A 17,601-nucleotide genomic window follows, 5' to 3' on the forward strand; every position below is an offset into this window, starting at 1 on the left:
TCTCTTGGATGGCTGAGGACCACTTGGGGAGAATCAGGAGACTTTTGCTGGGAATAGGGAGGCCTGTTGTGTTCAGTTTGGCATGTTGCCACAGCGTCCCTCACTTAAGATGAGTTGAAGTAAAGTGAAGAAAAGGGACACATGGTTACACTTAAAAATGTTTACTGTTTGATAAATATACAGTAAGCTTAAATCTGATTAGGTTTCTGGAAACCATCTCAGAAATATGTAAATAATTTGTAAATTATTTAGTTAGAATGTATCAAGGGAGGGTATAAAAGACGTTAAGTTGCTTGATCCATTTCACAGTCATTGTGAGCTCACAAATGTACAAAACAAAAACAATGTGAGAGTGGCAAAATAACAGGGCTCTGGGCTAACAACTCCTACTTGTAGTGATTATGTGACAATCAAGGAGAAGCCTTTTGTTCATTAATTTGTATGCTATTTCCTACTAAGTGAAACATTACTTATGCCAAACCCTTCCAGTTAGTTCAGAGACATAGACTGATGTAGTACTGATGCTTAGAGTAATAAAGACCGTCTAATTTATACCCTAGTTGTTGACACAGATGAGGACGCACCACCTGGAGTTCAGTTGTGGTTAGGGTCACAGTCTTTACAAGTCCCTAGTTCTATGATAGTGCTAGCAATGCCCACAAAGACAGTACTAGAGCCATGAGCAGATGGTGAAAGAGAAATCTGCCATCATGTCAGGTCATTTAATAAGGCAAGTCGCTCTTTTGCAATTAGGATTTGAATGGCTGCTACCACACAGTAGTACAGAAAATTGGGAGGTCGCACAAATGTAATACCATTGAAAAGGAGGTTGTTTAAAACAAAATGCATCTATATTGACTGAACTGAATCAAATGGAGTGGCTTCCCACTAAAAAGTTCTAAACATCCTCATTAGTTTTGGTTATTAGTATAGAAATTATTGTAATGCTAAAGCCTGTTTCTGTTTTAGCACTTAAATGTAAAGTTTTTATTGTTTTGGCAGTAAATCCACATAGCTTAAGCATAGTCTGTGAATCATACAATATACTGTATATTACTACTACTACTAGCAATAATAATAATGATAGCAATGATAAAAATAATAAAACTAAATATTATTTAAAAGAGCTCAAGTTATTAAAGTGGCTATAAGCTTGGAGTATCAAGATGTGGGACACATCAGTTCTGTCTGCCATTATGGTTGTTTCTTTACAGAACAGTTTATTAAAAGAAATCCTGAAATAATTTAAACAATTTAAAAGAATAAAAAACATTCCTGCTTTGGTGGAAATAAAGAGTTTTATTAAAGCATAACATGTCAACAAAGTACTGAGCACACTGAATGGAAAGTTTAATATTACCTTTGAGGACGTAGCTTTCCTGAAGTTCCCTATCCAGCATTACACTTGTACTAATCACACCAGTCTGTGAATTTATTTTAAAATACTCATACCCTGGTCCGGGAAGCAGGCTAAAGCATATACCAGCATTCATCTCTGTAAAAAAAATAATAATAAAAAAAAAAAAATGCAAAATTATTGAGCATGGGAAAGGTGCTATAAAAAATACAGGGTGAGTCAAAATTATGTTAACATCTGAATGGCAGAAACAATTTATTCACAAAACATACTTTATATGTGCAAGATGATTTACAGGAATGTCTCAAACTGTTCGCCATCATGTTCAACACACAAAAACCAACAAGCAACAGTACCATTTAAAGCACGGACACGCATTTTGCGGGGGAATTGATGATACCACAGTCCGTATTATGTCCTTCAGGTCACTGATATCATGAACTTTCCTGCTATACACACACTCCTTCACCATACAACATTAACCAGAAATCACAGGGTGTCAAATCAGGGGAGTGTGGAGGCCATGGCAATGGTCCACCATGACCTATCCATCGATCTGGAAAGGTGTGGTCGAGATAATAATAATCAATTAGTGTTAACATAATTTTCACTCACCCTGTATATTATCATTATTATAGTACATCATACCTGCAAATTACATTTTGATTATGTAAATTCCAGATCAATTACTATTTACTGCAGTTAATGTTTTTGATGTAGTACTTATTTGGTGTAACGTTACTTTACTGTAGAAAATACAGATGTCAAAGGAACATGACCTGTCATGGTTCTGAAATAAAAGATATAATTTGTATTCACTGTGCATCAGTTCTGTATAATTTTTTACCTAATAACATATGAGGGGAGACTCAAAAATTTCCAGATTCTGTCAATAGTACGGGAGTAGGGTGTAGTTATCAAATATACTACTAAGTATTGTATGCCTTGTGACAGATAGGGGGCATCAGAGAGCCCCCCAAACCCTGGACACAACCAACACAAATGCAGTCATGGGTTCAAAACAGAGGTTTTTATTATCAAAATACCTCACAACGGTTTCTTCAAAAGTTGCAGAAGCACAATAATAAGCAAATTGTTCTTCCTTCCCTTTTTTCTCTTTACACCTCCTTCTACTGAGTGTTGCTTTCTTTCCTCCCGACTGTGACTCCCCTGGAAAAAGCTGGCCAGTTTCTTTTTATGTCCGACCCCCAGAGAACATCCAGTGCTAGGGTATAGGCCGATAGAAGCACTTCCTAGTCAAATGGAATCCCCGAAAAACAGGGATCATGAATCCCAGCAGAACCCCATGGCAGCATCCATGGGACGCAGCAAGGCTGACTCCTGGCACTACAACTCCCATCATGGTTATTGAGGTCCTGGGATGCTGCCATCTAGCGGATGGGGGGATAAACATATTCTGAAATAGGAGCCTTTCTCCACTGCTCCTTTGTTGTTTTGTCCTCATGTCCAGATAAAGTTCCCATGCCCATTCCAGATGGGATGCCAGTATATCATTCTCGTTCCATTCCAACTTCCCTTCTCTGGGGTGGGATGCTGCATAATCCTGGCACTTACAGCCTACAGTCTTGTTAATCAGTCTGCCAAGTGATATTGTGCTGATTTGATCGAGTTCTTACTTATGACATTTACTCTTCAAATGTGTGCATGACTCGGACAAGTTTTTTTTTTCTCCAAGCCGGAAAAAGCACATCAGGTCATATCGAACATCAAAATAATAATAATTGTGTTTTTCGACATTAACGGATTTGTTAATAAATAGTTTTACAGTAAACAGATTGTTAATTAGCAACATTTTTTACTGAACTGCTGACGTGTCTGCTGGAAAGAATCAGGAAAAAAGCAATGGCACACGCAAAAGTGCATTTTGCATCATGACAGTGCACCTGCAACACACCACTTTGTCAGTCATGAGTTTTTGAACAAAAACAACATGTTTGTTGTTTTGCACCCCCAAATTCTCCAGATCTTGATCCATGTGAGTTCTTTATTTTTTCCTGAAATTAAAATGGAGATTACCGTATATATTCGCCTATAAGTCGGGTCTTGAAACCAGAAAAATCAATCATAAAATCAGACCCCGACTTACGCCCGTTCAAAAATGCAACACATTTTTTTTTTCTTCTTGCCTCCTCCAATCTCACACCAGTTTCTCAGACACATCGAATTTTGTTGCAGTAGCCCAGTTACCAATTTCTTTCACCACTTCAACGACGTTTAATTTAAAACCAGCTTTAAATTTTCTTCTGATCGAACGCTCCATCGTAGATAAGGGATGCTTACTTTAAAGGTGTATGAGGGTTTGAGATACAAAAAACACAAATCACTGCAAACGTCACTTCAGAATAGTTTGGGTATTACCGTGTGGTCACGTAGGTACAATACATAGAAAAAAAAAGGCAGTGTGCTCCGTGGTTACTCTCTCAGGTGGGTGTTAGCATATCATAATCTCCTGGACCAATAGCGTGAGTTTTCTGCATTTGACTTACTGTATATGACTGACATTATAAAATACTGGAAATTATACAGTAAAATTAAGCCCAACTTATCCGCAGGAGAACTTAAATGCGAGTAGATACAGTACTTTTTTTAAAATATCAAATATATGAACATGAAACAAACATAAAAAACCTATGTTATCTTTTATCACAGGACTCTACAATGCAGGCTTTACACTCACTCACACACGCCAGTATATACAGTAAATGTAAGGTTAGTACTGTGGAAAAATCCAGAAAAAACATTGCTGGATGCTCTAGACATAGGAACAAAAGATGAGTATGGGAAATGTATCCAGGCATGGAAGAAGCACTGAGACAAATATACTGTGTCTCAAGGGGAGTAATTTGACAGTGACTAAAATGGAATTGCTGTAAGTTGTATAGTAAAATTTCTTTAAGCAATGCTGGAAATGTTTGGTTTCCCCACATCGTATAACTGGGACCCATGAATCTTGAGCTCAGATTGCTTTGTTCTTTGTCTTTATGGTCTTCCCACTACATCCCAAAGACACAGGGTAACTCACAGTTCAAAATGGACCCCATGTGAATTTGGATGTTAATGTAAGTGGAGAGTCACACCTTAGGGTAGGTTTCTGCCTTGCAAATAGTGATAGTTGAATAGACTTAAGCCCCCTAGGAGCATGAACTAACATGAGCAGGTCAGAAAATCTTATGTTATAACACGTCACTAAATGCATCTACTGTGTCTGGTACTATTTAAATAAAGCAGAACATGTTTAATAACTTAGACCTGAAGTCAGAAAACATGGGCTTCTCATTAGTACTCAGTTACAGTGCTGGAATGAATCTTTCATTATTACTTGTAATTTACATCCTGGTAATTGGGTTCATATATCTTTTCACTATAAACTTTGTAGCGAATTCCAAGACAAAGCATGGTTTCCCAGCCAGGTGACACATTTTTGAAAGAGTAAAATGACAGATTTACAGTCGCAGTATCACACTCCAAATCCAATTCTTAAATTATGCTCCACTTGAGATATGAGATTTGTACAGGTTTACATCTATCAACAAACTGTCAGAAACATTTGCTGGATCCAACACAATGTACTGGAATTGTTTTTGCTTCACTTTTTGACTTTAAAGGCAGTAATATCACTAATCAAATTTGTTTTATTGCCTTCAACATTTCAGAGCAAGAACCATGGTATTTAAAAACATCAAAATGCTGTATCAGCTTTAGAAAATATTATGCTGTTATTTAGTTTACACACTTATGTCTAACCCATACTGTATTGAAACAATTTTGGTACTACAGCTTGTAACCACAAGGGGGTGCCAGTGAGCCCCAAATCACAGACACAATGTCACCTAACACAATACCAGGCTCAAATAAAATGTTTTTATTATTGACCAACACGTTTAAATACAAACATCAGCCAAACCACTCCAGAACAAATAGATTACTTCCTCCACCTGTCCTGCTGATGTGTATCACTCACTGCCTCCTGACTCTGACTCAACTGGAGGAAGCTGGACAGCTTCATTTTATGTTGGACCTGGGCCATAATACTGAATGATGGAAGCACTTCCAGGTCATGAAGAATCTCTACAAAACAGGTGGTCCCTGTCATTGCAGCAACCTCCGGTGGCACCCAAGGACCCCAAAATTCCCATGGATCTCTGTGGGTGTCCACACCGGGCCCACTACAGAGGAACACTGTCATTCACTGTACCAAGGGAAGAACTGCTCTTGACAAAAACCACCCCAAACCCTCTATTAATCCTCCTCCATGAATTGGCATGATAATCAAGTCTCATCCCAGCTGGGTTATGCCTCCTTCCATATTGTCATTTCATTATGGCCTCCTGGCCAGGCAAGGATCCACCCTCCATCCCAGTCTAGCTGCCAGTCCATCCATGATGGCACTTACAAGCTATAAAATTACAGAATTAAGATGGAGCCGAATGGTCTGAATTATACAAACCGGATTCCAAAAAAGTTGGGACACTATACAAATCGTGAATAAAAACTGAATGCAATGATGTGGAGGTGGCAACTTCTAATATTTTATTCAGAATAGAACATAAATCACGGAACAAAAGTTTAAACTGAGAAAATGTATCATTTTAAGGGAAAAATATGTTGATTCAGAATTTCATGGTGTCAACAAATCCCAAAAAAGCTGGGACAAGGCCATTTTCACCACTGTGTGGCATCTCCCCTTCTTCTTACAACACTCAACAGACGTCTGGGGACGGAGGAGACCAGTTTCTCAAGTTTAGAAATAGGAATGCTCTCCCATTCTTGTCTAATACAGGCCTCTAACTGTTCAATCGTCTTGGGCCTTCTTTGTCGCACCTTCCTCTTTATGATGCGCCAAATGTTCTCTATAGGTGAAAGATCTGGACTGCAGACTGGCCATTTCAGTACGCAGCCATGATGTTGTGATTGATGCAGAATGTGGTCTGGCATTATCTTGTTGAAAAATGCAGGGTCTTCCCTGAAAGAGATGACGTCTGGATGGGAGCATATGTTGTTCTAGAACCTGAATATATTTTTCTGCATTGATGGTGCCTTTCCAGACATGCAAGCTGCCCATGCCACACGCACTCATGCAACCCCATACCATCAGAGATGCAGGCTTCTGAACTGAGCGTTGATAACAACTTGGGTTGTCCTTGTCCTCTTTGGTCCGGATGACATGGCGTCCCAGATTTCCAAAAGAACTTGAATCGTGACTCGTCTGACCACAGAACAGTCTTCCATTTTGCCACACTCCATTTTAAATGATCCCTGGCCCAGTGACAACGCCTGAGCTTGTGGATCTTGCTTAGAAATGGCTTCTTCTTTGCACTGTAGAGTTTCAGCTGGCAACGGCGGATGGCACGGTGGATTGTGTTCACTGACAATGGTTTCTGGAAGTATTCCTGAGCCCATTCTGTGATTTCCTTTACAGTAGCATTCCTGTTTGTGGTGCAGTGTCGTTTAAGGGCCCGGAGATCATGGGCATCCAGTATGGTTTTACGGCCTTGACCCTTACGCACAGAGATTGTTCCAGATTCTCTGAATCTTTGGATGATGTTATGCACAGTTGATGATGATAGATGCAAAGTCTTTGCAATTTTTCGCTGGGTAACACCTTTCTGATATTGCTCCACTATCTTTCTGCGCAACATTGTGGGAATTGGTGATCCTCTACCCATCTTGGCTTCTGAGAGACACTGCCACTCTGAGAAGCTCTTTTTATACCCAATCATGTTGCCAATTGACCTAATTAGTGTTAATTGGTCTTCCAGCTCTTCATTATGCTCAAATTTACTTTTTCCAGCCTCTTATTGCTACTTGTCCCAACTTTTTTGGGATTTGTTGACACTGTGAAATTTTGAATCAACATATTTTTCCTTTAAAATGATACATTTACTCGGATTAAACGTTTGATCTGTCATCTACGTTCTATTACAAATAAAATATTGACATTTGCCATCTCCACATCATTGCATTCAGTTTTTACTCACAATTTGTTTAGTGTCCCAACTTTTTTGGAATCCGGTTTGTAGATCATAATAAGATTAATTTCAAATGCAAAATGAAAAAAATGGCAGTTGACAGTGATACTGACATATTATGAAAGATTTAGGAAAAGCTGTAGAAAAAGAACATTGACAGAATTATGAAGTACATCAAGAATAAGTGCAAGGGCTTTACATATGAACTGTAAAAATAAAACATAAAATGAAACATCTGAAACTAAGAAGAAGATTCTGCAAAAAATGGTGAATAATGGATGGTCGGTTTTGGATATAATGATTATAATTGCCTTCATTCTCAACATTATTGATATTTCTTTAAACATTTACAGATAATTGTTTCATTCCACGCATTCATTTATGTGAAGTCCATTATGGTTACAAATACACTGCTGTAAAAAGGTGTAAATCTGTTCTGAGTTCCAATAAAGTTCTGCTAACAAGAGAGAAAAGAAAAGAACCTTTTTAAAGGGAGTGAGGTAGGATTCATAGCTTTGAAGAATTTTTATTAGTCTATATATATCTTAAACACATAATGCATTATGAAAACAGCACATTAATTGTCTCAATGCTAGTGTCATGTAACTCATACGGGAATTGACTATATATACAACCACAAGAATTTTTCACACTCACTCAAATGTATCTGAATGAATATGTAGTTTTTGTATGAAATATTCAGATATCAATTCAAGTGACAATTGTAACCACAGGTAAACGCAGTGTATATTATATCAACATACATTACTAAAAGTCTAGTAATAAACAGCTTATAAATATTGCACTTCCAGTTGATTAATTTTGTGTCTGATGCATATCTCTCCGCTCTTCTTACAAGCTTACAAATGAATTTGCTTACTTCTCTACTGTAAAGGCGTTTATATTCTCATGTCAACTGTATTGTACTTTTTTCATTGTGTTTTTCATCCGTTACGAAAAGGTGTAATGGGAGGCCTGTCAAACTTCAGGGGGAAAAAGCAGATATATAACAGGGACAGGACCAGACATATGAATGAGAGGAACCCAATAGCCTGCAAATGGCAATGCAAGTTGCCATTCTGAAAAAAGGGGAAGGATATTAATAAGCCAGTATAACAAATCTGTTGAAAAACTACTCGTAAATTGTTAGGTTTGCACAAATAATTCCCTATTCCTTTGTCATCTATATATATAATTCACTAAGTCCATGGCAAGCAAGACGCATGCAAGACAGAGCCCTGCCCATTAACAATTCACTAAGCGGCCTACCAAGGCATGTAAGACAGACCATTGGATATGCACGACAGAGCCCCGTCCACCAACAATTCGAGCAAGAGCGAAAGCATTTGCCAAGAATGTTTTCATTAATCAAGACACACACACAGGCACGCAAGAGACACACACACACACACACAAAGGCATGGCAAGTAAGACACACGCAAGACAGAGCCCTGTCCACTAACAATTCACTAAGCGGCCAACCATGGCACGCAAGACAGACCATGGGATATGCACGACAGAGCCCCGTCCACCAACAATTCGAGCGAGAGCGAAAGCATTTGCCAAGAATGTTTTCATTAATCAAGACACACACACAGGCGCGCGAAAGAGACACACACACACACACAGGCGCGCGTGAGAGACACACACACACACACAGGCGCGCGAGACACACACACACACACAGGCACGCGAAGACACACACACAGGCGCGCAAGAGACACACACACACACACACACACAAGGCGCACGTGAGAGACACACACACAGGCGCGCGTGAGAGACACACACACAAAGTCGCGCGAGAGACACACACACAGAGATAGACTTGAGACATTGATAATTATGTAGCGTATGCTACGCCGCGGGTTGACTAGTATTATTTAATTATTATTGTACCATTATTTCAGCAATGTGCTTTCATTACCCTTCAGTGTACTTCTTTTTAAGGAAACCCCTACTGTGTGAGTTAGTCTTTCATGGGGATTGTTAGTATTTATACATAACACTGTGCTACTCAGTCTCCATCTTTCAGTGTTACCATAAATCTGTCACTCAGTGACTGAGGTTGCATTTACCTGAATCTCCATCAGAGGCTGCAATTTTCAGTACAAATTCACCAGGACTGTGATTTTCAGGTACAGTGGCATTATAACACAGTTTCTCAAAAGCAGGTGCCACATCATTTACATCCATAACTGAAACTGTAAGAGTCTGTGTAGAGGACAGAGCTGGATCTCCAGAGTCAAACGCCACAATATGAAGGATATAGGTGTTAATGGTCTCATAGTCCAGATGAGAAGCTAGTGAGAGGAAACCTGTGTGAAGAAAATAAAGCATTAAACCAGAAAGTCCTTTACAAAAAATGTCATTATCATTTAATGTACAATATCATACAACCTATTCATCCATCATTATACTTACCAGTTACATAAAACAATATTTTACATTATTATTCCTTTTCTACAAACAAAATGAATTTCCTAAAACTGATACATTTAACATGTCTTTATATTGCAATACAGCATTTTTAAGAAACAGAATTTGTTTTCAATTCTTTTGCTGCTAGAATGCATTGGAGCTTACAATCATTGTTTAATAGAATAACTATTTGATCCATTCTTTTAATGACAATTGTCACATGCAGCGGACAGTTTAACCTTGTTAGTCTGTGAGCATCTGTCTGAGTTAGACCTGAGCATCACACGGGCAACGGTATAGATGCGTCTCATGTAAGACCCGAGGTTTACTCGGGAGGCAAAAGTGCCAACAGCGTTAGTGCTGAGCGTTACTCGGGATAAGACACACTGAGCTTCAGCGTTACCCTGACAACAGTGTAGCCGCATCCTCTCCTAGCCTCATAATGGCGTCTCAGTGATGAGAAGATGAATCTGTCTTCAGGCAGTGAAACGGAAAGTGATTTTGGTGAATCCAAAAGTGACGCTAGAGTCATTTGCGTCATTTGCACATGTGAAGTGTGCTATTAATATTATTATTAGTATCTTTATTATACTTTCTACACTTCTGACTTTGTATTTTTAGTTTTTTTGCAAGTTTTACAGTAGAAAGATGAGATTTACAAAAAATGTAATTTTTCAGTCCAAAAAAATGCAAGGCTTTTTACATGTTTTTTTGAGAAAAAAATGTAACACTAAGAAGGCTAAATGCTCTGCTGATGATGATCCGCTTCAGGGTTTGGCACTGTGTGATAATGCCTTCTCTTTTTCTTGTTCTGCAGAGCGGGAGATTGACGGCTTTTAGCCACTGATGTCACTTCCAGTATCCGGCCACCTGCCTCTTCCTGCCCGAACACAGCATAACTGGAAGCTCCACTATCTTTGAGTCAATCAGAACCAAACTCCCATCTGAAAAGACGAGATTTTAACACTCATGAATAACCTATTGTCTGTGGAAGAGGAGTTAAAAGCTTTAGATTCCTCAAAAATTTTGATTTCCGGTTTTCGATGGATCTTGACATTTTAGGGTTTCCTGATAACGAAAATATTGATATCTTGATGATGGATGTGTGTCTGTGTGTCACAGTTTCTTGATGAAAGTCTAGAGCTAAAATGGCTGGATGGTAAAATACCAAACACGAAACCTACAGTAGGCCTGTTATAAAATAACGATGTGCTGATTAGTTTTTGGGCCAAATTGTGCAAGAGAAAGAAGCACTCGAGAGGAACCCTCAAATACCATAATTCTGCAATTAATTTTAAATTCTTCTCGTCAATTGCTATGTGCAGTGACCTATTTTATGATCAGAAAGATCAGTATCAGAGCAGTAAATAATTACTGAAATGTTACAGAATAGTTCAGGTAATTTGGTTCCAAGGGTGCAAACCCTACTGACACTCATATCGGAATTATTTTAAATCTCAATTACACAAGGTTTGCCCAAAGGTGCCCCAAACCTTAATATTGTGTCCTCTTGGTTCTTACAAAATGTTTGGAAATAAGAAGTGTATGCACACATGTGTAGTGCCACATCAAACTTTTTTATGTAACACAGATATCAAATAATGTTCTTTTTGTGGAACTTGATGGTAATAAGAAATGGGAAATTAGCATAAAATAAACTGAAAGAAATTTTCGAAGAAACTTTTTACATAAAGAGACTGAAGAATACTCTCAAATTCATAAAATACATTATGCCAAAGTTATTTTAGATCATAATATGAAATACTATAAAAATTACAGCACAGCTAAAGCAGTTTACAGTTAAATGGACTCCACAGTGGGTCAGTGGTGACATATGAAACCACAACTTCAAGACTGTAAGCACAACTCTACAATTTGTAGACCACACTCCATAGATAAAAAATTGACAACTGAAGAAGAAAGGAAACACATAACACACAGTGGTTTTAGGGAGAATTTATGGAGTATAAGTGATGTGCTCCATACCCTCTAGAACATTATCAAAACAGTATTCTAATGGTATATAAGTGACTATTTTTGTCTAAATTTACTTTCAGGGAAAACCAGAATAAAAGAGTGATGGAGGTATTTAATATGCCTATAAATTTCATTCTGTTAATGATGTTTTATTCCTCCGGTATAAGGGTGAATCATGCATTCAAATCAGTGGAAATTAAGGGGAAGTGCATTTATGACAGAAGCCAGAAGGCACTTCTTTACACAAAGAGTTTACATGGAGTTAAAGCAGGAACCTTGACAACCTCGAAGAAAAATCTGGATGAGATACTGCCTTTCCCGAGGTTTCTTCCATTTTTCCCTACAAGGTTTTTATTGGGAGTTTTTCCTTGTCTTCTCAGAGAGTCAAGGCTGGGGGGCTGTCAAAAGGCAGGGCCTGTTAAAGCCCATTGCGGCACTTCCTGTGTGATTTTGGGCTATACAAAAATAAACTGTATTGTATTGTATACTGGAACAGCTTAGCTATTAGCTAAAAAATGGGCTTGATGGACCAAATATTCTCCTCTCATTTACCACATTTCTAATGTTCTTATGTTCTATTATTTGAATAAACCTAAAAGTTACAAGTTGGGACCAGGCCAGAGAAAATGTAAGAACTGGAAAAAAAACAAAACAAATTTGAATTACCTTTTATACTCGTGTATAAGACGGGTCTTGAAACCCAAAAAATCAATCATAAAATCAGAACCCGAATTAGACCCCTGTTCAAAAATGCGATTTAATTTTTTTTTTTTACATCTTCTTACCTCCTCCAATATCGCAAAAGTTTCTCACACACATTGAATTTTGTTGCAGCTGCGCAGTTATCAATTTCTTTCGCCAATTCAATGACTTTTCATTTAAAACCAGCTTCATATTTTCTTCTGATCGAACGCTCCATCGTAGATAAGGGATACTCTTACGATAAAGGTGTATGAGGATGTGAGATACAAAAAATACAAAACAGTGCAAACATCGCTTCGGAATAGTTTGGTTATTACCGTGTGGTCATGTAGGCACAATACAGAGAAAAGAAAAGCAGTGTGCTCCGTGGGTATTCTCTCCTGTGGGCGTTAGCATAGGATAATCCCTTGGACCAATAGCGTGCATTTTCTGCACTCGATTTATATGATCGACATTATAAAATACTGGAAATTATATGGTAAAATCAAGCCTTGACTTATCCGTGGGAGAACTTAAATGTGAGTATATACAGTACTTTTTTAAAACATCAAATATAGGAACATGAAACAAATACAAAAAACCTATGTTATCTTTTATCACAGGACTGTAAAATAAAGGTTTTACACTCACAATGCTGAAGTGGACCAATAGCGTGAGTTTTCCACATTCGACTTGTATAACTGACATTATAAAAAACTGGAAATTATACGGTAAAATCAAGCCTTGACTTATCCGTGGCAGAACTTAAACGTGAGTATATACAGTACTTTTTTAAAACATCAAATATAGGAACATGAAACAAACACAAAAAAACAAAAAATGTTATCTTTTATCACAGGACTCTACATTGCAGGTTTTACACTCACAATGCTGAAGTGCAAATATGCACCCAAATCAGCGTACTTGTAATGCCGGATTAACTACTGCATTATCAGAAGCCCCAAATGCCAGCATGCATGTGTGTGGTCAAATGCTTTTCCTATTAACATTAGCTGATCTGTTAGTGAAAAACATTATCTGGCATGCATAAATACTTACAGCAGACTGCCACACATATTTAAGATTGGTGCTTAAACATACCCCCAAAATGTGACAAGGTCTAAACGTGGCTTTAAGACTACAAGTCAATGATCAAAATCCTGACAGAGCGGATGGATGGCAATGGATATGTGCGTTGACTTGTTTAGCTTTTGATGTTACTTTTATTAAACAATACAATAAAAATGGATAGGGTTAATTGAGCCAAACGCAACTTCATACTAATATCTGGTTTAAATGCTTGTATAGTTAGTTATTTCTTAAGGCCTGTGCTGACCTCCTTTGTGGCTATCCTCTGTCACCTGTTCAATCTATCCTTAAGGCTTCAGAAAGTGCCACGCTGTGGAAAAATTCCTGCATTGTTCCTGTTCCAAAGAAGGCAGGCACCTCTTCACCTAATGAATACAGATCAGGGCCACTTACATCTCACATCATGAAGACCTTTGATAGACTGGTCCTGGACTATATGAGTCCTCTTGTGGTAGACCACCTGGAGCCACTGCAGTCTGCCTATCAGACAAAGGCTAGAGTGGAGGATGCAATTTTCTGTCTGCTCCACAAGGTTGGACAATGCTGGCAACACTGTGAGGATTCTGTTTTTTGATTTCTTCAGTGCCATCAATACCATCCTGCCATCCATGTTAAGGGGCAAACTCAGAGATATGCAGGTGAATGAAACTGTGTTGACCTGGAAAATGGACTGTTGGACAAACTACAGTTTGTGAGACTCAAGGATTGTGTGAGCAACAATGGATCACCACAAGGAACAGGCCTGTCTGCTCTTCTCTTCAATCTGTACACATCCGACTATAAATATAACAGCAGGTTATGTCACTTGCTGAAATTCACAGATGATTCTGCACTTATGATAAAGGGGATGAGACAGAGCAGAAGAGTCAGGGGGAAAAGTTTGTTTCTTGGTGAAAAGAGAATCGTCTGGACCTTAACATCAGAAAAGCCAAGGAACCATTTACTGACTTTCACCGTACCAAACAGCCTCTATATTTGGTCTCTGTTCAGTTGATGTAGAGGTGGTCCACTCCATGTACTTGGGGGTCCACATTAATGACAGGTTGGACTGGTCTTGGAACACAGCGGAACTACATAAGAAAGGGCAGATCAGGCTCTTTTTTCCTTACGAGACTGTGTTCCTTTAATGTGGGAAGTGACATCCTTCACATCTACTACAACTCTGTGACGGCCAGTGTCGTGTGCTGGGCTGGTAACATCGCTTCAAGAGAGGCCCACCAAATTAACAGGCTGATTAAAAGGCCAATCTCAGTTATAGGATACACTCTGGACCCCCTGAAGGTCATAGCAAAGGAGAGAATTAAAACAAGACTGACTGTCATTATGAATAATGCTGCACATTCTGTCTGAGACACAACAACACTGAAGACTTTTAGCCAATGAAACATTCAGCAGAAGTGTGTCAAGAAACACTATGGGGACTCCTTTATACCAATATATCTGCATAATGCCTCACTTGGATTGTGACAGCCAAGTCAGAACTAGTATTTCTTTTGAAATTTTCTTGCTTTATAGTAATTCCATCTGTGTATATATTTATTTATTTACTTACTTGACTACCTATTTATATATTTATTTATTTATTTAAAGAGCTTCTGTAAAAATAACATTCTATCTATAAACATTAAACAAATCGAATCCACAGCTTTCTGCTTTCTTATAAGATCTCGTTTTCCATTTCTTTAAAAACTCAAGTTTACAGTATATTCCATGAAAGGATCATTGGAAGCCCAGTGTAATATACTATAAAAGCAAAGGGGGACTTTGTTTTTCACTATAAATGTATTAATGGATTAAAAGTCAAGGGCATGACAAATCAAATTGGGAAGACAAAAACCTATTGTGAATTTTAGCCTTTCACAGTAAAGAACTGAAACTGTGTATTGCCTGTGTTAAAATTATTTGTAACCTTCTAACAATGCATCTAGAAAATGCTGCCAAAAATATAAATATTAGTAAAAACTGTTAGATAGATAGATAGATAGATAGATAGATAGATGTGAAAGGCACTATAAAATAATTAGATAGATAGATAGATAGATAGATAGATAGATAGATAGATAAGGCACTATATGATAGATAGATAGATAGATAGATATGTGAAAGGCACTATAAAATAATTAAATAGATAGATAGATAGATAGATAGATAGATAGATAGATAGATAGATAGATAGATAGATAGATAGATAGAAAGAAAACACAAATCTGTCTGAACATTACACAAAGAAAAGGGTTTACAACTATTCCATTGTAGGGTGACAAAAATGTGTGAAAAGATGGCTGAAACACAACTTAATCTAAACAATACTTATAACACATAAAGACAAAATCAAAATGAAACTTGTAACTTATAAGTTATATATAACTCATATTCTTGTTCCAGTTCCCAGAAAGTGATCAGTGTCATCTGAACTATTGTACTATGCACTGTGAAACATAAATTGAAAGGTTTTCAAAGTAAAGAATTTTAAGTGGCATCTATTTCAAAAAAGACTATACTGATACTTTTCACAAACACTTTAATCATAACAAAAAGTAGAAATGAAGCAGTATAGCTAAGCCAATTAATTAAATGAATGGCAGGTTTTTATTTAACCGTATTTTGTTACTGTTGCTGCTTTTACTTTCCTGCCCAAATATGAAAAACATGAGCAGTGCTTTCAGTAACTAGGGCTGGATGCATTTGTTTTAAACAGATTAATAAAAGTTATTAAATCATGAGTGCTACCAATTTTTACAAAGACTTGCATTTTTTAATTAAGTTTTGGCATTTATCTGGAAATTGTGAGTAAAAAAAAATGTTTTAAGTTCACTCTACTGTATGTGAATTTAATTTACCACAGATGAAATACTGTAAATCCAAAGAGAACTACAGCAATATCATGGCAGGTAATTTCGAAAGCCAATTACAGATATGTTAAAGAATTCAATGACAGAAATAAAAAAAACCAAAAGCACATACTACGGTCCTTTACTCCCATTGTGTGGCTGTAGTGAGTACTGCACCCTTTAAAAAATGAAAGGACAAAATTACATCCTGTAATATTCACTGTTCTGTGCATAATTAAGAAACAAAATCAGTCTGAAATAGTCTATATACTAGTGATGTAGTGATACCGTAGCAATTCAATCAATGAAAGATTTTACAACACAACTGATTATACTGACAATTACATAAAATCCAGTAAATCAGCTTATCCACTCACTGGCCACAATATTAGGCAGACCTGTTTAACTGCTTGTTAACGCAAATATCTAATCAGCTGATCACATGGCAGCAACTCAATGCATTTAGGAGGTAGACATTGTCAAGACGGCCTGCTGAAGTTCAAACCGAGCACCAGAATGAGGAAGAAAGGTGATTGAAGTGACTTTGAAGGTGGCGTGGCTGTTGGCTATTGGTGCTAGATGGGTTGGTCTGAGTATTTCAGAAACTGCTGATCTATTGGGATTTTCACACACAACCATTTCTAGGGTTTACAAAGAATGGTCTTAAAAAGGGAAAATATCCAGCAGTTCTCTGGGTGAAAGTACCTTGTTGATACCAGAGGAGAATATGCAGACTGGTATGGCTGATAGAAAGGTAACCATTCCTTACAACTGAAGTAAGCAGAAGAGCATCTCTGAATGCACAACATGTCAAAGATGGGCTACAGCAGCAGGAGACCCCACTGGTGTGGTCATCTCAGCTAAGAACAGGCAACTAAGGCTACAATTCACACTGCCTAACCAAAAATGGACAACAGAAGACTGGAAAAACGTAGCCTGGTCTGATGAGTCTCGATTTCTGCTGCAACATTCGGATGGTAGGGTCAGAATTTGGCATCAACAACATGAAAGAATATATCCATCCTGCCTTGTATTAACAGTTCTGGCTGGTGGTGGTGTAATGATGTGCTGGATATTTTCTTGGCACACTTTGGATCCCTTAATACCAGCTGAGCATTGTTCAAATGCCACAACCTACCTGAGTATTGTTGCTGACCATGTCCACCCCTTTATGAGCACAGTGTACCCATCTTTTGATGGCTACTTCCGGCAGGACAACACGCCATGTCACAAAGCTCACATCATCTCAAACTGG

The 17,601-nt window shown here is 37.9% G+C and overlaps 1 protein-coding gene across 1 annotated transcript in view; it reads right to left on the reverse strand.

The window, feature by feature from the left end:
• Positions 1–17,601, reverse strand: part of dchs2 (dachsous cadherin-related 2) — a 128,179-nt gene that overhangs the window by 28,511 nt on the left and 82,067 nt on the right. The window contains exons 10-11 of the mRNA XM_039750280.1: positions 9,426–9,665; positions 1,361–1,495 (exon numbers count right to left, since the gene is read on the reverse strand). Coding sequence (XP_039606214.1) covers positions 1,361–1,495; positions 9,426–9,665 — 375 coding nt within the window. The remainder of the gene's footprint in view (positions 1–1,360; positions 1,496–9,425; positions 9,666–17,601) is intronic.

Source organism: Polypterus senegalus, chromosome 4 (genome assembly GCF_016835505.1).
Source record: "Polypterus senegalus isolate Bchr_013 chromosome 4, ASM1683550v1, whole genome shotgun sequence".
In the NCBI taxonomy this organism is placed as follows: Eukaryota; Metazoa; Chordata; class Cladistia; order Polypteriformes; family Polypteridae; genus Polypterus; species Polypterus senegalus.